The sequence below is a fragment of the Gopherus flavomarginatus genome, chromosome 6 (assembly GCF_025201925.1).
Source record: "Gopherus flavomarginatus isolate rGopFla2 chromosome 6, rGopFla2.mat.asm, whole genome shotgun sequence".
NCBI classification, from domain to species: domain Eukaryota; kingdom Metazoa; phylum Chordata; order Testudines; family Testudinidae; genus Gopherus; species Gopherus flavomarginatus.
Window position 1 is genome coordinate 113,627,894 of NC_066622.1, and position 23,103 is coordinate 113,650,996.

At 40.8% G+C, this 23,103-nt stretch overlaps 1 protein-coding gene across 1 annotated transcript in view; it reads left to right on the plus strand.

Moving 5' to 3' along the window:
* TCERG1L (transcription elongation regulator 1 like) overlaps positions 1-8,964 on the plus strand; it is a 220,228-nt gene extending 211,264 nt beyond the window's left edge. The window contains exons 11-13 of the mRNA XM_050959457.1: positions 525-614; positions 5,228-5,346; positions 8,036-8,964. Coding sequence (XP_050815414.1) covers positions 525-614; positions 5,228-5,346; positions 8,036-8,192 — 366 coding nt within the window. The 3' untranslated portion in view covers positions 8,193-8,964. The remainder of the gene's footprint in view (positions 1-524; positions 615-5,227; positions 5,347-8,035) is intronic.
* Positions 8,965-23,103: the final 14,139 nt, after the last annotated feature.

Genomic DNA, 23,103 nt, shown 5'->3' on the forward strand with positions numbered 1-23,103 from the left:
GTCAGATGGTCAGATTACATGTAAATAAAGATCAAAGGATATATTTAACTAGAGATAAGCAGAGATGGCTAAATAGAGGTGTCTAGTAAGTGAAAATATAAAATAATGTATATTGAAGGTGAGAAAGCAATTAAAATTAACTCAAGGGATTGAAAAATTACAATAATTTCCCCTGTTTATTTGCTCATATATGTTTGCTTCCTTATATTTGTCCTGTCAGGTACATTATTTTCCCACACTAGTTCAAGAAAGCCGTCTATCAGAATGCTATCTTGTTGTTTGAATTGACAAGTCTCTGAAATGGTACTCTCACTTTCAGATTGGTTTTCTTCATCTAGTTTTCCCTTTAACTTTCATTCTTCATTTTATTTCCCTCCAAAAAAATTCTACCTGTCACCTTTTACTGAATATTTTGCCAGGAGAATCAATGCAATTAAATATTGTTTTGGAAATTGGAACACTTCTTTATTACAGAACCTTCTAGTAATATTGTCTAAAGCAGATGCATTCATGTATTTCTTCAGGTCTCAGCATTTTCTACATGGGAAAAAGAATTACACAAAATAGTATTTGACCCACGCTACCTTCTGCTAAACTCTGAAGAACGTAAACAGGTGAGTTCAAAAGAGAATTAGTAATGTATGCTATCTGTCTATCCAGTATCTTATTGGTGACCCTTACCATTGTAACTGTATGTAACTGTTAAAAAATAAACAGGAGTAACCTCCCTCTCTTCCTCCCTGGATTTATAATGTTAACTACAGTTAAGGATTTAAAAAAAAATTGTGAATGAGACTGAGTCTGGGCGCTGTTCTTGTGAAAGTCCTGTCTCCTGTACTCACAAGTCTCCATGTTGATCAACCCATAGAACATATTTGTCACTGTTGGCCAGGATTGTAGAGACAGATAGATGGGCGCTCATATAGCTAGGACCAATCCCCAAAATAGTTTTGAAAATCAGGGAGGGTGGACAATAGAGTGCTGTTTCTACAGTGATTTGTGTTACTTTAGCAGATGTACTGATGCACTTTGTACCAGCTAAAATTTTCTCAGGGTATTTGGCTTTATTCATGATATGTTGCAGTAGTCAGCCCTGGAGTTAATGGATGAATGGAATTGGGATGGATAGGTTTGTGTCTGATAGGATGAGCACAGTTTTCTAGCAAGCTGTGAATGGAAGTAGATTTTTTTTTGTAACCATGGTTATTTGGGTATCCAGTACTAAAAGGAATCCAGGGCTCAAACCAACCTAACAAACTGAGGACAACTGCTCCCAATAATAGGAATGTTATGAAGAAGGTCTGTTCTCCAAAATGTTCCATCTTATCATTACCTCAGTCACTCTGGGTTTAGCTCCCAATCATCATCCAAGAGCTTGGGGAAGCTGGGATATGGTCATGTTAACTTTTGTCATACAAGAGATATAGAAGTGATTGTTGTCCGGGTGTTGAACTGGATGTATTGCTGATGCTTCCGCCGATATTATCTCTATTGTTCCCAAAATGGCTTCATATAGTTATTGACTGGGATGATGAAAAGCACTGAACTTTGTGGGGCTCTATAGGGAGGGAACAGTTGCCTGTGATACAGAGTACATGTGGAAAACTCCTTAAAGAAACACATACAGTAATACTCTTTTGTCATTAATATTAAAAATATATTAACATACCGTTTCCATGTAATCCCTTTCCAAATTTAATTTTTCTTTAAATGTTTGATTGTGAAAATATGAGAGAAACAATTAGAATGGGAGCTTAGTAACTGATCAAGGAGACGGGATGACATAGCAAGAAGGCTTTGTATTTCCTTCAGTGACTCAACAAGGGCACAATGTAGACCTTGCTCAATCAATCAGGCTTTATTGCTTCTTTCTTTCTATCAAGCGTATGCATGATACAATAAAAAACCATAATGAATACACATAATAAAAACATATCATATAGGCTTTAGCTTGAAGTCTTGCTGACATGGGCCTCATTTATGGGATATATTAAATACTCAAGGAAAATGATTATGAAAAGCAAGGACATGGCATAACTATATAGAGAAGATCAAAGTCATGCTAATGCTGATACAGAGACAGAAAATAATTAAAGCTTAAAATCAATGTAGAAGTGGAAAATAATTAGACGCCGTGTTAAGAAGCATGGAGAAGGTGACGAGAGAGTGAGCCCTGGATTTTCTGAGCCAGCAATCAAATGAACCAGTCTGGGAACTATTTTTAAATGTGCATATACTAAGAACTAATCCATGCATTTTTGAGGACCGTTACCTAAAATAGTTCATTGTAAGTAAAGGTCAATCAAACAGAGATTTCCAATTTTAGATGACTTGCTGGATAGAAATATTGAACTGTGAGCCAGGTGCCATGGGTCTAACATATTTTAGTAAGTGGTTTGAATACTGGAATTATGGACACTTAGATGTTGTGGCCTCGAACTGGAGCCAATTACACTTATTTAGCCATTATTCTCTTTTGTTTCAAGTGACCTGAGTGGGAGGGTGGCCTTGGACAAGATTAGATGACCGACTTAATGAATCATCATATATTAGTTTCAATATGGCTAAAATTAGTAAGAAACATTATTTCCCCTATCATCAGATGCATGGAAAATTTTGCCTTGTCTGACGCTGACTCCAGGGCCTTATTTCAGGTTTAACTATCAGTGTGGGAGGGAGAAAAATCATCTCTGCTGTAAATCTGTAAGTTTTTGGCATTAGGTAGATGCATGTCCATGCAGTTTTGGAGTTATCTGAATTAATCCATGTTGTGGAGACTCTATGATGAGTTTGTGAAGAACACATACAAATTAAATAAAGGAATCAGTGTCCACGTGACGGCTTTTTATATAAATAATTGATGCGGCCTCCTTCGTTTGGTCTCAGACAAAGAGGAAGCTTGAAAAGTATAGGTTAATTTTGCCCACAACCAGAAAGGGCAGGAACCCATTTTAGCTGCAGGTGTCTGAAAGAGCAGGGTCTCTTGACTTGATCTTTTACTAGTGTTAGTTTGATCGTGATGTGAACTCTGGTTTTTATGTTTGTGTGTAGCTTCTTGGTGCTGTCTGAGGAATGGAATGATCTTTTATGGAATACTACATGTTTTGTCTGTTTACTTATCAGCATTTCCCAAAGGGTTCTTACCACTCAGTGGAAAGACAGCATCATATATTAGAGTATGGCGAAACCTATGGCAAGAAATAATGATGTGCGAAGGAGATATTGTATTAGATAATAAGCGATCTATTAATTTTGATTTATTAAGATCACCAAGTGTCAATTTAGACACTCCTTTTCTGTAACACTAACAAAGAGGTTGCTTAAAAATTCCATTATTCATTGGAATTGTCTGTTGTTAAAAGAGAGATTGAACACTCTATTGTATTTTTTCCCTTATACAGTTGAGATTTGGACAAAAATAAATACTGTGTAAGCAGTATGATCGGAGTGCCTTCCATTGACCCCAAGAGGCAAACTATATATTCTTTGACAAGCTCTTCCATATGTTAGTACTTTTAGAAAACAATTATGATTGCTAGCCCACAGGGCCGGTGCAAGGAAGTTTCACGCCCTAGGCGAAACTTCCACCTTGCACCCCCCCCAGCTAACCCCACCCCCCCCATGGCAGCTAACTCAGCATCCGACCCAGGGAGCGCCCCCCCCCAGCAGCTATCCCCCACCACTGCAACAGCTAACCCCACTCCCCCCTCATCCTCCCACGGCAACTAACCCTGCCCAGGGAGACTTCCCCCCACCACCACGGCAGCTACCTCTGCCTGGGTAGCCCGCCCCAGCTCACCTCGGCTCCGCCTCCTCCACTGAGCACACTGGCACTGCTCTAATTCTCCTCCCTGCCCAGGCTTGCGGAGCTGATTGAAGGAGATTGATTGATAGAGCTGGGCTGTGTGCTCAGCGGAGGAGGCAGAGTGGAGGTAAGCTGGGGCGTGGAGCTGTTCCCCTGTGCGCCCCCCCCCCGTTACTGCGGGTAGCCCTCCCCGCGCGCCCCCCTACCCAGCTCACCTCCACTCCACCTCCTCATCTGAGGGGACTTTTAGGCGCCCCCAACCACTAGGCACCCTAGGCAGCCACCTAGTTTGCCTAAATGGTTGCACCGGCCCTGCTAGCCCAGCACTTTTGCAGTCGATAGAACTAAATGATAATGGGTTTGCCAATATTGAAGGTGAAGGCATGGTGGTAACACTAGCAGAGGCATCATCAACTGTTTTTATGTATTTCATTTGTTCCTATCATGCACTTATTTAGCCAAAATGTAAGAACACTTACAATCAATTCATCTGCATTTTTGGCTTGAGTTTCCTGGTCCCTCTTTCTTATACCACTTTTGAGTGTACACTTTACGAGATCTATTTCTTCCCTTAACTGTGCATCGGATAAGAATCCATGTTACTACATACCAGTTTCATTTCAGTTTCATAGAGTAGACCGAATGATTTTTCACTTTATCTTGCATGAAATGTAGATTTGCACAGATGCATCATTCATGAGTAAATGGAAACTCCTTAGTACCCAGACTAGGTTTGTGTACTTTTTACAGTGCAAACAAGAAATTGGCAGATAAAGCAAACTGAGAGTGTTTTGATGAACAGCTCCTTTTGTTCCACCATTTCAGTGTTAAACAACTGTAAATATTTGTAAGCAAAACATTTAATTTTATTTGTGCCTACACAGCTCTTTCTTTTTCGAGCACAATTCACAGAGATATTTTGGTGCCTAAAGATGCAGATGGGCATCTTGAGGGATTTTTTAAAGAATCTAGGTGCCTGCATCCCACTGATCTCACATAGGCATTATTGGCTTCATATACATGTGTACAGTGCATCAAGCTGAGCTCAAGGATCATTCAGTCTTTCTTTATGTAACTTCCAGAAATTGCTATCTGAGCACCATGGACAGTTTTCTGGTCCACAGTCAGGAATTCAAGCAGTTCAGGGAAAATGCATACTTCAAACCAAATAAACACAATGTGAATCTTATGAATATTTAGCTGTGAGCATGACGAGTGATCTACACCTATGACAAGAAGTTCTGATTACGGTTGCACTTTGTGTTAGGATGTAGACATTAACTGCCTAAATTGGCACCTCCAACCCATTATGCAGATAAAGCATTGCAGTTGTGAAAGTCTGTAACCCTTAGATCAAGCAGGTATACCCCAATGTGTTTGTTAATAAATGCTTCTATATTTGTCTCTCTTTAAAAAAAACAGATATTTGAGCAGTTTGTCAAGACCAGAATAAGAGAAGAGTACAAGGAAAAGAAAAATAAATTATTGCAAGCCAAAGAAGAATTTAAAAAACTTCTGGAGGAATCCAAACTGTCACCACGGTATGGAGCTACTTTGTGAAACAATTAATACTTATTGTCTCTTCTTAATGAAAACAAAAAATAGTAACATTAGTTTATGATTGTTATTCTTGGCGTGCAGTAAAATTTCAATGTCAATTTTTGTGAAAAAAATTACATTGCAAATTGAGTCCTGTGGGTGGGATAAAGTCATTGGCTTATTCTTCTTTTACTGTTGCCCTAAACGCTAAGGTTATCTTATGCTTTCTTTCTCAATAATACTTTGTAGTACCTTGTGACATTACTGGGAAGAGGCATATACCACAAGGGGAGGGATAGCTCAGTGGTTTGAGCATAGGCTTGCTAAACTCAGGATTGTGAGCTCAGTCCTTGAGGGGGCCACTTTAGGAATCTGGGGCAAAATCAGTACTTGGGCTTGCTAGTGAAGACTTTTATATATATATAAAAGTGTCTTTAATGTAAAATCACTAAGCATTTTCCATTTGTTGTTTTTTGACAAAAAAGAAATTACATTTGCTAAAGAAGTTATCATTAATGCTGTGCCTGTGCATCTCAGTGAGATTTTAAGTTGCTATTGCTTGTTTCTTCAAAGCCTTTTCAAGTAATAGGGTCAAGAATTATATATAAGAAATGAAATTCTTATGATACTCCTTTTTCATTGTAAATCATGTGTAGATAAATATTTTTTCTTTATTTTTTGACTTTGGGTAAATCATTAGAAATAAAGAAGAAATTACAATTCTGTTACTAAAAATTGAAGACAATTACATGGCACTGTGTGCTCACACACAAAAAGAAGTAAACCTTTTTTCAGATTGTATTGAAGTAAAAAGTAAAAATATCTCTTTGACAATGGGACTAAGAATACTCCAGGCTAATGTGACAGCTAATAATTGCTCAAGCAGTTGTGTTTTAGTTTGCAAGAACAAAACTACTCTGAGTGTAGTTGTAATATTCGTGGCCTACAGGAGCATAGTGGATTTTACACTTTCTCAGGTTGCCCTATTCATCTGTGACACCCAAACTGCAGTAATAATCTCACCCTTTAAATTATCCTTGATCAGTCTGTAGTATTATCGAATAGAGAACGGATAATTTCCAAGATGAACGTACAAATCTGTGTACTATCAACAGCACACAGTTAGTGAACAACCATCATTGCCAACATTCTTATGGGAGTGAATAGTAACTAAAATAAAGAAGGAGGCAGCAAGCTAGCCCCAACGTTGACAAAATAAACCAATTGGAGTGTAAAGCAACCAGCCACAAGTATTGTCACAATAGACACAGAGGAGCACATAGCAAACCAATCTCCAGAATTCCCAACATTCATTCTAGAGATGATCCTAAACCATCTCTAGATATAACCCCCCTTGTACTTTCTGGATCCAAATGTCACAACTCCACACACACACGCGCGCGCACACACACACACAATTCTATGTTTATAAATTTTCGATAATATCCAAGTGCTGCATGGATGTATTAAGACAAAACTCTGGATCTTATTCCAGCTAAACTTTTGTGACATTTAGATCTTTTATTTTGTTTAATACCAATTATCTGAAAATCTCAAAGCACTTCACAAAAGAGTGTATCACAATCCAAATTGTACAAATGAAGAGATTGAGGCACAGAGAGGATAAATAACTTTGTGCAAGGTCACACAGCAAGTTAATGGCAGAATTAGAGATAGATCCCAGTATTGCTTTTGCAGTTTGGGCCCATCTCCAGTTCACATCACATTCTGTATACCAGCTCCTACATATTACAATTACTTTTCTCCAATATTCTGTTACCTCTGTAGTTTTCCAGGACTTATCAAAATAATTTGAGTGTAACTTAAAATAAACAACAACAAAGGGGAAATATCAGGTTAGATATCCAGGAAAAGAAAATAACATATTAGTGACTTTTGAGCAGAATGCCAATGTTTTATTATATTCTATAACTAATTAACATATTTCCTGACTTTGCTATTGGCGATTTCTGAGCGGAAACTTACTTACACATCATATGAGTTTGTTCAGCCAAATGTCTATTTATCCAGGTGCTTACCATGCTCAGCACCATAATATCTGAGTCAAATATAATCCAGGAGCTTTGTTCTCATATATAGCAATCACATTTGAAAATACTAGGCCTGATCATGTCATCCTTAGGCAAATTTCCTGTGTCATATTAGAAGAGATCAAACTACAGTTCTTTCTTCAGGTATCATATACCATGTGTTGCTGACAAATATTTTTTGCTGTTGGTTAGACATCATAGTATTTTCTGTTATGATGCTAAATAATCATGGAAAAGCCGAGGATAAGCCTCTCTAAAAATATCATTCAGCAACAAAAAATATTACCTAGCTAGAGTAGTAAATAAAAAACATATTTTAGCAACCACCATGTCCATGATTCTATATCACCAGGGTTAAAAAATTCAATAAATATACAGTATATGAATATGAGAATAATAATTAGTGCAGACAACTCAAGCTAATCATGGAGCAAAGCTGATTTTAACCTTGGTGTTGCCTCTTCTCTCACAGTGGTGACACTGACCTTCTTGACAAATAGTTTCAGGAAGAACAATCTTGGTACTTTTAAGAGCAGTATGAAAAGTAAGATGTAAAACTAAGGACTAAATAATCTGATAATATATTCAAAAGTGCAAAGCTTTAAATGATGCCTTGCTCATGTTTGACTTTTTTCTGCAGAACAACATTTAAAGAGTTTGCAGAGAAATATGGCAGAGATCAGCGGTTTCGACTTGTTCAGAAGAAAAAAGACCAAGAGCATTTTTTCAACCAGTTCATTCTTATTCTTAAAAAGAGGGACAAAGAAAACAGAATAAGGCTACGGAAAATGAGATAAGAATTCTTGAAATCTGCAATAAACACACAAGTTAATACTGTGACTGCCATAGAAAATGAAATGAAGAAACAGCATTTTTTGTCTTTTTCTGATTCAATTTCCAACAGTTTAAAGAAGAACCAGATATCCCTGAGAAATATCTTTTCATACTGAGGTTCAGTGAACACAAGTTAAATTTGTTCAGGTTCCTCTGCAGGAACCTGTAGGATATTTAGTTCTCAGAGAATTAATGTTTCATATTGAAGCTCTCTTTTGTACAACATTCATAGTTTGATGCATTTCTAATTGCCATGATATGTCAATCCCTTAATTGTTTTAATTATGCAAATTACTTGTAATATACACAAATTATAAATTCAATGCAGATTTGTAATTAAGCAGAAAACAGATGTCATCCATTACAATATATGTTCATCATTTAAGGGAATTATCTAAATCTATTTTTTGGCAACTTTATGTATTAACATAAATTGTTTAGAAGTACAGTGGTATTGAGGAATTCATCACTCAATGTTCATATGTTTATGTCTAGTTTTCTGAGTAGTAGTAATAGGGTATTTATTGTTAATCATAGTGATGAGTGTGTAAATCTTGGTATAAGTGTCATAGAAAAACTTATAACTTTCAAATATGGCTTTGGAATTACTTTGAATGGTGCTTTCAGGCATACAGATTACAGCAACACTTCCCCATCAAAGTTACTATAAAGAAGCTATCTTATAAAACTATCATATTAATATTTGAGTTATTTTTATTGTATGTGAAGATTTTGCATGAGCATTTTCTCATCATCTTTGTATAAACAAATATTTTAACTTTTTTAATTAATAAATATTTTAAGCCAATTCATTTTTATTTTTTAGTCTCTAGCATTAGAATTCAGACAATATTTGGTTTGAGAGCTACTATATGTATGAGGAACACATTGTTGTTGCCCTTGATTTTTATGTAAATTTTTACTAATGTCAACTGGAGTTATGAGAGCATTGAGGACCAAATAGATCCCACAATAACAATAAATTATATAAAGCATCTAGTGTAAATCAGTATAGTTCCACTGAAGTCAATAGAGCTAGCCCAATTTATACCAGCAGAGGACTAAACTGTCCTGTGTCTTCTTTCCATATTCCATGCAGTTTCTGAGCTTATTTCTGTTAAGATCTAATGTAAATACTTCAGAGTCAGTCTGGATGCTTTTCACATTTTCTATTTTCTGCTTGAAATTTGCCATTTCTTCCAAGTTAAGTTAAGTTTTCCATAGGTATTTCTCATGTATTTCTTACAATTTAAGAAAATAAAATCTACTTATTAAATTTAAATAATTACCCCCAAAGAATTCAAAATGAAGAATGGGCTTAAACTGCAGCAGCGGAGGTTTAGGTTGGGCATTTGGGAAAATTCTCCAACAGTCAGGGTAGTTAAGCACAGGAACAAATTGCCAAGGGAGGTTATGGAATCTCCGTCACTGGAGGTTTTTAAGAACATCTGTCAGAAATGGTCTAGTTATTACTTAGTCTCGCCTTGAGTGCAGAGGGCTGGACTAGATGATTTACTGAGGCACCTTCCAGTCCACTACTTTTATGATTCTATGAGCCATTAAAATGAAGTGCTTATTGTATAGCACTCCAAGTGGCCAACTTGTAAACCAAAAATGTTAATGTTCTGCTGCTTTTTTTGGGTATATATATTTTTTCATCTTTGTTCATTATTTAAACTTTCTTCCAATTTGATTTAAGTGATATATCTGATGAATCACATGAAAAGGAGCAACATAACAACATAGAGAGGACCTATTTTTACATCCATTGAATGGCAAAATTCCCATTTATTTCATAGAAAGCAGGATCAGGTCCCAAAATTCATATTGACAATGGTGTGAAAACATGTTGTTCTATTAGTATCACTATATTACATAGATGCTGTCATTTTATGTAATGCAAATAATTGATTTTTCAGTTTGGTGGCCAAACTGAAAAATTGGGGAAAAAATTGTTTTGGCTTGAACAAAATATCAAAACATTTTGTTTGAGGGTTTGTAATTTATTTAAATGTTTGAATGAAATTCTGAAATATGTCTTTCTGAACAAAAAAAGGTGGAACATTTCCAAAAGACAGAAATGAGCTGTCAACATTTTTTTTAAATCGACAGTTTGCCAAAATCAACCCAAATTTATGAATTGTTTCAGTCAAATATGTCTTTTTTTTCATGGAAAAAGTGGTTCACACAAAAAAATTCAGCCAGGTCTAATTTTTATGTGCATTTTGTATTCATTAAAGTGCCAGACTGATACTTCAGGATGAAGTGAGCTAGAGTTTAGAAGGACAGAGGGAATCTTTTGTGTGATTCATCACAGATATACCAACTATAATAAATGGCCAATGTACTTACACATGCAGCTTGGAAGTTTTATGACACCCCACACTTTACAAGCTTTGCTTTGATGGTTATCTGGACGTCACTACCAGAATTCACTGGTGTGTTTCTTGCTATGTGTAGCTCAGAGATATGTATGAAGTATCTTGCTTAGACAGGTGCAGTTCACTTACTGTAAATATGATGTGACTGGTGAGTGCAGACCACTAAAAGTGCATGGGTTTTTCAAAAGAAGGAAGTTCTTCCAGGTTAAATGAATGGAAGACTTGTTAAACTCATGAAGTCTTAGTCCAGTGAGAGAAGACCACTCAATTTCCAGTGATTTGTCCTGTGTTGCTTTAAGTTTTACATATATTTGTCTCTCTAAATCAGAAGAAAGGCTAGTCACCTTTATATCTAAATAAAATAATTTCTTGGTGTTTTTTTTTTAATTTAATCCCTTGCATTGTTGGAAACCATTAATACAACACCATTGTTATAACTAGTGCATGAGACTTGTCTGATTCTCTTAGTGTAGCAGAGTGAAATGCAAAAAGTAAGCACCCTAAATGGTGATATGTGACTTCAATTTTATTAATACTTTCAACAATAATAATCTAAAGGCCAAATTCTGCTCTGTTCTGCCATTCTAAATTTAGACAAACTTCACTAAAATCAGTGCAGATGGTCCAGATGTAATTGACCAGAATGTGTCATATTACAACAGAATTTAGCATATTAGATAGTAGTAGTAATGCATGTAATATGAGGTATTTACCTTGACAGTTCCCTTCAAGATTATACATGTTGACATGCTCTTATCCAAAATCATATATTGCTGCTTATCTTCTGTCACCTTGCCATGATGCTCCTAAACCTAATCTGAATTTATTTAAAAAAAATCACAAATAATGACATCTGCTCTCCCTTATATCTTGCTCCCATAAACAAAAGTTCAAAAAACATACAATGACTTTGTCAGTTGAGTCTGTCATATTTCTTTTTATGCTTTCCTACACAAACAAACTTCAAAAGATTTACCAGTGTCAGAATTCTCCTCAAGAAATGGGCAAAGACAACATTCAACATTTCATCTCCTTCGGGAGCACAAAATGAAACAGAGCTAAGTAATGAACATATATTAGGAGACTACTGGAAAACATCAAGTGTGTGTGTGTGTGTGTATATATCTATCTATTTATCTATCTATATATATAGATAGATATACACACATACAAAGACTGTAATGAAAATAAGATACAAACTGATGGACAGTAGGATGCTATATTTATTCTCCACCTTATTCTTTTGTATGGCTTAAAACCAGCAATGTTAGATGTCCAAGTCCAGACTGGCAATCCAATTGATAACTTCAAGTGATACAGAATGGATGTCAGAGATACTGCTGCGATATGATCGTTTGGGACATTGATGAGTGTTCCATAGTTAGAAGTCTATTTCTGCAGTCACAGATAGGATTGTATCCGTCCCCATTTATGAAGATTGTAGGTGCTTCTGCCATGTGAGGTGTGGATGCTGTTCAAGGTGGACCATATTTTCTAGGGGAATGAAAAGCCACTGGATTGTTTGGTCTTTAATGAGGTATTAGTTGGAGATATTGGTGTCCTTCCACCTTGCTTGCCATTGATCTTTGGAGGGAAAACCCAAGTCTTCAAGCTCTTATGCTACAAGTCAAAGATTTTCTGGATTTGATTCATAATCTTGGTGTGTTATTTAGGTCTTCATATTTTGGAAGAGCATCTATTAGAAATAGTTTATTCCCCTGATTACAAATGAGTGTTCAGGCATGTTTGCTCATCTGTCTTTGAATTTGGACTTCCCTTTTGAACAGTTAGGATAGATATGCCACTGCCAAACTTGTATATATGTTCTATACATGACATGAAATATGTGCAATTTTTCAGATGTTGGGAGCATTTGCCTCCAAATCATGTGCCTCAGAACATCAGCTGAGGTATGTGTATACTGTAACAGAAAACTCAAAACTAGTTCTTTACAGTTCTGAATAGTTGTATATAGATACAGGAGCATAGATAATGATTTTCATAGATTTTTCAGGCCAGAAGAAACCATTACAATCAATTTTATTCACGTACCATTTTTGCCATATTTGTAATTAAACAAAACATTGATATATTTACAAATAAAATATTTATTATTCATGCATAATATGCCAGAGAAACTCCCTTTAATAAAACTTTATAGTACAGTCTCATCTTGATTTGTGGGTTTTTTTGCATGTACAGGATCATCTTGTGGATTGAGATAATATAGAATATAGAGTATCCATGAATATATTTGAAAGCATTTATTTTTATTGTTTCGATTCATGTCACTTTAATAAATGTAAATGCTCTATGAGCTGCAGGACCCTGAAGATCTCATAAGTGTCATTTTTCCCTTTCTTCTCTGTGAAGTTTTGAAAGTTTCACAACTTTTCTCTGATCTAGAGTATTTCTCCAAATGCTAGCATTTCCACTACAATGCTGATTCCAGTCATTGCAGAAATGTGCCAAGTGTGACTGACTGATTTCACATCCAATCCAATTGATTGGTGGGTCAAGTGAGGGAATTTGTGCAACTGTGGATTAACAGGGGGTGCTCATGTTAGCACTGTGGCTGATACTGACAGCTTTTGGTACTACAGTGTGGGTTTAACTGGCCCCACCAAGGGGTGAACATTGAGAATATTCCTTATGGCAAATCCAGCAGCTTCTTAGGCAAAGAGAGTGCTGACATTTGAATTTCTAGCCAGTGAACCCATGCCCCTGCAATGTCTTCAAACGAGTGTGACTGTAGCAGGGCCCAAGAATCTGTCCACAGTGATAATTTCATGGAAATTTTGGAAATCACAGGAACCATGGCAGCCAAAGTCTGACTTTGACACATTACCAGAACACAGTGGCTGCCAGGGAAGGGGAGATTCAGAGATTCAGCTGGACTCAGTTATGGAAAAGTTCCCTCTTATAATTTCAAATCAGTTGCAGAGTATCTGCTGTGGTTTTCAGAAGGAGAATGCCGTAGAGAGGAACAGATTTCACATTCCTTAGATTGCCTTTGGAAGATACATGTACATATAGTTCAACAATGTGGATGCAACCAGTTCCACAATGTTGTCAGACAGATTTCCCATTTCTTTTAGGAATCCTTTATATTTGGCATGGAGATACATCTGCTGACCTTATCCTTCTTTCAGCTGGATAATCAGGGAGTGAGTAATGGATTATCTGTCACTGAGATATTGGCTCAGACTTACCCAAGAATCACTATCAGAAAACAGCAGCCCAGCCAGATTGCTCAGATTATTTGGCTACTAATTTATGTGCTTCATCATGTGATTCTCAATGTATCACAGGTGTCATGGCACTTGACCTGTAAGCGTATGTCTACACTGCAATAAAACACGCATGGCTGGCGCAAGTCAGCTGATTCAGGTCTCAGAGGCTTGGCTTGCGGGGCTATAAAATCCCAGTGTAGAGGTGCACACTCAGGCTCCAGCCAAGGATCTGGGACACCCCCCACCCCCACCCACAGAGTCCCAGAGCCCAGGCTCCAGCCCAAGCCCGAACATCTACACTGCAATTTTATAGCCCTGCAGCTTGAGCCCTGCGAGCCTGAATCAGTTGACACAGGCCATAGGCATATATTACACTTGCATTTTAGGGTAAGCTTTAAGGATATTAATGAGCGGTGGCGCATGGTCAGAGAAATCTTACCCTTTCCTGCTCGTTGAGTCTAAAGATAAGAGGCATATGTTAAGGACTGTTCCTCTTTTGGTGATCTATACTGATTGCTGGTAAATGAAGCAAGCAGTGCTCAATTTATGAGCTCAGCGAGGGTGCAAATAGGCAGGCCACTGTCAAGCATGCTGAGATTACACAGTACCACCCACAGGACAAGAGGAAACAGAGGCAGGTGTTAATACGAGTAGTACACTAGTGACAGTTAGTGGCAAAGATTTTACTAGCTTCAAAGAATGGGGTTCCTGATGTAGATACTTCAGGTGGGGCTGCCAATCCCATGGTGCATTCCTATATTCTTGAAAACTGAAACTAGAAGAAATTTGGACTGGGTTAGAATGTACAAAACCTAAATGATTTGAAAGGAGATTTTGTGGATTGATTTTCTTTTTCAGTATGGAAGACAAGACAACACTGGTGGACACGAGAGAAAAGAAAGAACAGGAAAAGCTGAAAGTTTCTAGTGCTTCAAAAGATTGGGTAGCAGCCCAGTAGCATCCTACCTTTGCAGAAAATTCAGAGCTAAAGAAAAATGACTTAAGTTGGGCTCTCCACAAGGCTTTCACTTTGCTAAGTCCACCAAATACCCAGAGAGCTGTGAAGTGCCAGCCAGATGATGCAATAGGGAGTGAAACTAAAAATATTTATTGATCATTTACCTTTACTGAGAAAGGGGATAAGGATGAACGATGACATTCTTCAAGTGTGATGTGATGAAGCAGAGGAAACTGCCAATCAGCACAGCAAGGGTTAAAGAGAGCTTCTGAGCCCAGCGAGCCCTGCCTCACTGTACCTCCAGCCACTGCTAGGCCGGGAACGGGGGAGATAAAAAGAGAGCCTGACTCAGTTTGGGGCTGACTGGTGAAGAGGCAGGAGCTAGCTGCCTCCCTACCTAAGGGGAAGAAGCACTAGCTTGCCAGGCAAGGCAGCCAGCCGGGAGTGAACACTGTCTCCCCAGCTCATGGAGGCTGTGGAGGAGACCTAGGATCATTCAGCACCTGAGGTACCTGACTGAGTGAACCCCAGAGACATTGAGGGGCTCAGCCCCATTAACTTGTGGGTGCCATGCCCAAAGGAGCCTGGGACTGCAGCAAGGTGCCACCCAAGAGAGGACCACATGGAAAGCAAGCTGCCCAGCAAATTGGAGCAGAGGGGACATGCCCCAAACTGAACAGACTGGTAAGAAGTAGTCCAAAGCAGTGGATTTTGAATCCTTGCTGGAAGGGGCCTCCCCTGTTCAGGGGTTGATGTACACAGAGACCTGGGCTGGAACCTGGTGGAGAGGGAAGGCCTAGTCTCCCTACCCCCGGTCTTAAAGACTGAGGCTCCTCAACCAAGCAGAAGGCTGAGAGCCATGCACTCTAACCACTAGGCTGCTTAGCCCTCTAGTCCACCTGTTACATATGATGAGCATTCCATTCCAGAACGGAATATGATACATACATAATTAACAATACATGTACATGTTTCTACTAAAGGGTACAGAGGCCCAGATAAAGCATGGAAACTTTCCTAAGAAACCTGTCCCTTTAGAAGAATCCAAGCCAGTCTATCTGTGACCAAGGCTGGTAAGCCAGCTTCAGAGGTAATTGATTGCCTAGGTGGCTTAATTGGTAGGTGATTATCTGACTTTTAATGAGAAGGCAGACAGAACTTATGTTTGAAGGGAGTGGAAAGGTGATCAGTTGAGAAAGCAGGGATCCTGGACGGAGTAGACCCCAGAGAGAGAACAGACTAGTTGTGGGATGGACTGGTGAGATCTGAACCTCAGCTCTGGGTGGCAAAACTGAAAAGGTTTTAGATAAAGATAACCACAGGATGCAGAGGAGGACTGAGGGGTTCTTTATGTAGCAGAAACTGAAGGATGGATGATATGATAACCTTAGTCCCACATTTGGACCTTAGCGTCCAAAATATGGGGTTAGCATGAAAACCTCCAAGCTTAGTTACCAGCTTGGACCTGGTACCTGCTGCCACCACCCAAAAAATTAGAGTGTTTTGGGGCACTCTGGTCCCTCTGAAGAACCTTCCCTGGGGACCCCAAGACCCAAATCCCTTGAGTCTCACAACAAAGGGAAATAATCCTTTTTCCCTTCCCCCCTCCAGGTGCTCCTGGAGAGATACACAGACACAAGCTCTGTGAAACTACACAGAGAGACTCCCCCTCTCTGTTCCCAATCCTGGAAACAAAAGTACTTTCCTATTCCCCCAGAGGGAATGCAAATCAGGCTAGCAATCCAACACACAGATCTCCCCTTGATTTCTTCCTCCCACCAATTCCCTGGTGAGTACAGACTCAATTTCCCTGAAGTAAAGAAAAACTCCAACAGGTCTTAAAAGAAAGCTTTATATAAAAAGAAAGAAAAATACAAATGGGCTCTCTGTATTAAGATGATACAATACAGGGTCGATTGCTTAAAAGAATATTGAATAAACAGCCTTATTCAAAAAGAATACAAATCAAAGCACTCCAGCACTTATATTCATGCAAATACCAAAGAAAAGAAAACCATAGAACTTACTATCTGATCTCTTTGTCCTTACACTTAGAAACAGAAGACTAGAAAGTAGAAAGTACTTCTCCAAAGCTCAGAGAAAGCAGGCAGGCAGACAAAAGACTCAGACACAAACTCCCTCCACCCAGAGTTGAAAAAATCCGGTTTCCTGATTGGTCCTCTGGTCAGGTGCTTCAGGTGGAAGAGACATTAACCCTTAGCTATCTGTTTATGACACGCCCCCCCAAATTGCAGACAGTGGGGAAGCTCACTGGCGGCGATTTCCTTCTAGAACTTGAAAATAAACAGATTAATACAACACATACACCTTTACCTATACTCCTAAGTATATAACTAACAGACTTTTACATTTTAAGAACACTTTTTAACTACTGAATTCTGGGAAACTCTCACGGGAGAGTGCATCAGCTACTTTGTTAGAAGCTCCTGTGATGTGTTGAATTTCAAAATCAAAATCTTGGAGAGCTAAACTCCAACGAAGAAGTTTCTTGTTGTTCCCCTTGGCAGTATGAAGCCACTTTAGTGCAGCATGGTCAGTTTGTAGTTGGAACCGCCGTCCCCAAACATATGGGCGTAGCTTTTCCAGGGCATACACAATGGCATAGCATTCCTTTTCACTGACTGACCAGTGACTTTCCCTCTCAGACAGTTTCTTGCTGAGAAACACGACAGGATGGAAGTTGTGATCTGTTGCTTCCTGCATGAGCACTGCTCCTATACCACGCTCAGATGCATCTGTGGTTACTAGGAATGGCTTGTCAAAGTCCGGGGCCCTGAGCACAGGGTCAGACATGAGCGTTGCCTTAAGTTGGGTAAAGGCCTTTTGACACTCATCAGTCCACTTAACGGCATTTGGCTGGGTCTTTTTGGTCAGGTCGGTCAATGGGGCAGCGATTTGGCTGTAGTGTGGTACGATTTGTAGTATCCGGCCAAGCCTAAGAAGGATTGGACCTGCTTCTTTGACCGTGGGACAGGCCACTTTTGGATAGCATCCACCTTGGCCTGTAGGGGGTTTATGGTTCCTCGACCCACCTGGTGCCCCAGGTAAGTCACTCTGTTTTGGCCTATTTGACACTTTTTGGCCTTAACAGTTAGTCCTGCCTGCCTGATGCGCTCAAAGACCTTTTCCAGGTGTAGTAGGTGTTCGGGCCAGGAGTCTGAAAAAATGGCCACATCATCGAGGTAGGCAACTGCAAATTCTCCCAGTCCAGCTAGTAGACCATCTACCAGCCTCTGGAAGGTGGCGGGTGCATTTCGAAGGCCGAAAGGAAGGACATTGAATTCATACACCCCCGCATGGGTGACGAATGCTGACCTCTCCTTGGCAGGTTCATCTAGTGGTACTTGCCAGTACCCCTTGGTTAAGTCTATTGTAGAGATGAACTGGGCACGTCCCAACTTTTCCAATAGCTCATCGGTACGTGGCATTGGATAGTTGTCCGGACGAGTTACAGCATTTAGCTTACGGTAGTCCCACGCAAAAGCGTATTTCCCCATCTGGTTTGGGTACCAGAACCACTGGAGATGCCCATGCACTGGTAGATGAGCGGATTATACCCATCTGTAGCATGTTCTGGATCTCCCGTTTTATAGCAGCTTGGGCATGAGGAGACACTCGGTAGGGTGGGGTTCTGATTGGGTGAGCATTACCTGTATCAATGGAGTGGTATGCCCGTTCAGTCCGTCCTGGGGTGGCTGAGAACAATGGGGCGAAGCTAGTGCACAGCTCCTTGATTTGTTGCCGCTGCAGACGTTCCAGGGTGGTTGAGAGGTTTACCTTTTTTACGCCACCGTCTTTTTTTTCGTCGTAGTAGACACCGTCAGGCCACTCAGCATCATCTCCTGGACTGTAAACTGACAAACCTGTAAGTCTCTGGAATAGAAAGGCTTGAGAGAATTAACATGGTACACTTTAGGCTTTAGTGAGGAATTGGGAAATGCTATGAGGTAGTTTACAGCTCCCAGGTGCTCTTGGACCGTGAATGGCCCTTCCCATGATGCTTCCATCTTATGGGCCTGTTGCGCCTTCAAGACCATAACCTGGTCTCCTACCTTGAAGGACCGATCTCTGGCATGTCTGTCATACCAGGCCTTTTGCTCTTCTTGAGCATCCTTTAGGTTCTCTTTAGCAAGGGCTAAAGAGTGTCGGAGGGTGCTTTGTAGGTTGCTTACAAAGTCCAGAATGTTAGTTCCTGGAGAAGGCATAAACCCCTCCCATTGCTGCTTCACCAACTGTAATGGCCCCTTAACCTCGTGACCATACACAAGTTCAAATGGTGAAAACCCTAAACTGGGATGTGGTACAGCCCTGTAGGCAAACAGCAACTGCTGCAACACTAGGTCCCAATTATTGGAGAATTCGTTGATGAATTTTCGTATCATGGCCCCCAAAGTTCCATTGAACCTTTCCACCAGGCCATTGGTTTGATGGTGGTACGGGGTGGCAACCAAGTGATTCACCCCATGAGTTTCCCACAGTTTTTCCATGGTCCCTGCCAGGAAATGAGACCCTGAATCTGTAAGGATGTCAGAGGGCCAACCTACCCTGGCAAAGATGTCTGTTAGGGCCAGGCACACAGTGTTAGCCCTGGTGTTGCCTAGAGCGACTGCTTCTGGCCATCGGGTAGCAAAGTCCACTAAAGTCAGTACGTACTGCTTTCCTCTGGGCGTCTTTTTTGGGAAAGGGCCCAGAATATCCACAGCTACTCGCTGAAATGGGACCTCAATTATGGGGAGTGGCTGGAGAGGGGCCTTGACCTGGTCTTGAGGCTTTCCCACTCTTTGGCATACCTCACAAGACCGGACATACTTGGCAACGTCCTTGCCCATCCCCTCCCAGTGGAAGGAGTTCCCCAACCGGTCCTTGGTTCTGTTCACCCCAGCATGGCCACTGGGATGATCATGGGCTAAGCTTAAGAGCTTCTCCCGGTACTTAGTTGGAACCACCAACTGTTTTTGCGGCTGCCATTCTTCCCGGTGTCCACCAGAAAGAATTTTCTTGTATAAAAGTCCTTGGTCTATAACAAACCGGGATCGATTAGAAGAGCTGAGAGGCGGTGGGGTGCTCCGTGCCGCCGCCCAAGCTTTCTGAAGGCTGTCATCTGCTTCCTGCTCAGTCTGGAACTGTTCCCTTGAGGCTGGGGTCACCAGTTCTTCCTCAGACTGTGGACTTGGGCTTGGTCCCTCTGGAAGCAATGTAGGTGATGGGGTTGTTTCCGTTGCTGGTGAACCGCTCTCCGCTGGTGCACCTGAGGGTATTTCAGGCTCTGGCTGAGCCTTTTGGGTATGGCTGTTTTTTGCTTCTGCCAGTTCTGGCTCGCTGGCGCCCTCTGGCGTTGAGTTTGAAGATGTGGTTGCACTTGCTGGTGCTGGTTGCTGTTCCAGTTCCGGGCCTGGGACTGGAGATGCTGTGGCTGTTTCAGTGGTACGCATGGAATCCGGGTCCACTACCTCTGTCTGGGTCTCCGGTAACACAGACGGGGCCTCTGTGGACGGTTCAGGAACAGGAATGGGTCTGGAAGCTTGCCTGATTTGGCTACGTGTAACCATTCCCCACTCTCTTGGCCCGCCTCACCTGGTTGGCCAAGTCTTCCCCCAGTAGCATGGGGATAGTATAATTGTCATAGACTGCAAAAGTCCACATTCCTGACCAGCTTTGTACTGGACAGGCAGTTGAGCTGTAGGCAAGTCTACAGCTTGTGACATGAAGGGGTAAATTGTAACTTTGGCCTTTGGATTGATGAATTTGGGTCAACGAAGGATTGGTGGATAGCTGACACTTGTGCCCCCGTGTCTCTCCACGCAGTAACCTTTTTTCCGCCCACTCTCAAATTTTCCCTTCGCTCCAGGGTATTTGAGAGGCATCCGGGCCTGGGGATCTTTGGTGTGATGGTGGTGTAATGAATTGCACTCGCATGGTGTTCTTGGGACACTGGCCTTGATATGTCCCAGTTCATTACACTTAAAGCATCTTCCATCTGATGGGTCACTGGGCCGAGGTGAGTTACTGGAGACTGGTGAGGTTGAAGGGTAGGGTATCTGTGGCTTTACTTGGTGGTATGTGGGGTCTTTGGCTGTCCTCGGTTGTAGGGTTTATGGTCTGTGTGCCCCCTGGGGTAATCGTTCCCCTTGACAGTAGCTTTCTTGCTTTCTGCCAGTTCCATCCATTTGGCTCCAATCTCCCGCCTCAGCGATATCTTTGGATTTCCATCTTGTATGTACCGTGTGATGTCTTCAGGAACACCATCCAAGAACTGCTCCATTTGTATGAGGAGGTTCAGTTCTTCCAAGGTTTGAATGTTGTTTCCTGTTATCCAGGCCTCATAGTTTTTTGCAATGTAGTAGGCGTGTTTGGGAAATGACACCTCTGGTTTCCACTTTTGGGTTCTGAAGCGCCGACGGGCATGATCTGGGGTTATCCCCATTCTGTATCTGGCCTTGGTTTGAAAAAAGTTTAGTCATTCATTTGGTGCTTAGGCATTTCAGCTGCCACCTCTGCTAAAGGTCCACTGAGCTGTGACCTCAATTCTACCATGTACTGGTCTTCGGGGATGCTGTACCCAAGACAGGCTCTTTCAAAATTTTCCAAGAAGGCCTCGGTGTCATCACCTGCCTTGTAGGTGGGAAATTTCCTGTGCTGTGGAGCAATAATTGGCGCCGGGTTGTTAGGGTTGGCTGGCACATGCAGCCCAGCTTTTGCCAACTCCAGTTCATGTTTTCTCTGTTTTTCCTTCTTTCATTCTCTTTTGTTGTTTTTCCATTTCTTTTTGGTGTTTTTCCATTTCTCGGCGGTGGGCCAACTCTTCTTCTGCTTGTTTCCTTCGGTAGGCCACCTCTTCTTCTTCTAGTTTTCTTTTGTGTGCTGCCTCTTGGCTGCCTGTTCTCTTTGGAAGGCTGCCAGTCTTGATGCTTTCTTCCTTTTCTTTCATCTCCATCTCTTTTTGTTTTATTTCCAGTTGTCGCCTGTGTTCAGCTTCTTTGATTTGTGCTTCGGCCTCAATTTTTGCCTTAGAAGTCATGGTTCCTGTTTTCTTGGGTTGGGGTGCCCTCCGGTGTTTATCTTCTGAACTGCAGGTTCTGTTGCCTCCTGAAGTCTGCCTAGCAACAGTGCCTTTTTTCCTTTCTCTCTCTAGCTAATGTTCAATGAAGGGAAACCAGAAAAACCACTTTATTTGCATGCTATAAGTGCTGGTACTTGCCTCCTAATGGGAGGGCTATTGCATGACAAAAGACCCTTAACAGTCTCTTAATGGCTTTCGCTTAACATGCAAGCCACAAACTGCCAGAGAGAGCAGAAAAAAAAAATTCTCTCTGGTTCCCTTTTAAAACCAACTGTTTCTCTCTGCTAAAAAGCCCTTAGCAGAGAAAAGAAAAATATAATATTCCTACTGGCTTCTGGATTCTGTCTATATCCCACCGCTGCCACTCATATCATAACCTTAGTCCCAGATTTGGACCTTAGCGTCCAAAATATGGGGGTTAGCATGAAAACCTCCAAGCTTAGTTACCAGCTTGGACCTGGTACCTGCTGCCACCACCCAAAAAATTAGAGTGTTTGGGGCACTCTGGTCCCTCTGAAAAACCTTCCCTGGGGACCCCAAGACCCAAATCCCTTGAGTCTCACAACAAAGGGAAATAATCCTTTTTCCTTCCCCCCTCCAGGTGCTCCTGGAGAGATACACAGACACAAGCTCTGTGAAACTACACAGAGTGATCCCCCTCTCTGTTCCCAATCCTGGAAACAAAAGTACTTTCCTATTCCCCCAGAGGGAATGCAAAATCAGGCTAGCAATCCAACACACAGATCTCCCTGATTTCTTCCTCCCACCAATTCCCTGGTGAGTACAGACTCAATTTCCCTGAAGTAAAGAAAAACTCCAACAGGTCTTAAAAGAAAGCTTTATATAAAAAAGAAAGAAAAATACAAATGTTCTCTCTGTATAAGATGATACAATACAGGGTCAATTGCTTAAAAGAATATTGAATAAACAGCCTTATTCAAAAGAATACAAATCAAAGCACTCCAGCACTTATATTCATGCAAATACCAAAGAAAAGAAACCATATAACTTACTATCTGATCTCTTTGTCTTACACTTAGAAACAGAAGACTAGAAAGTAGAAACTACTTCTCCAAAGCTCAGAGAAAGCAGGCAGGCAGACAAAAGACTCAGACACAAATTCCCTCCACCCAAAGTTGAAAAAATCCGGTTTCTGATTGGTCCTCTGGTCAGGTGCTTCAGGTGAAAGAGACATTAACCCTTAGCTATCTGTTTAAGACA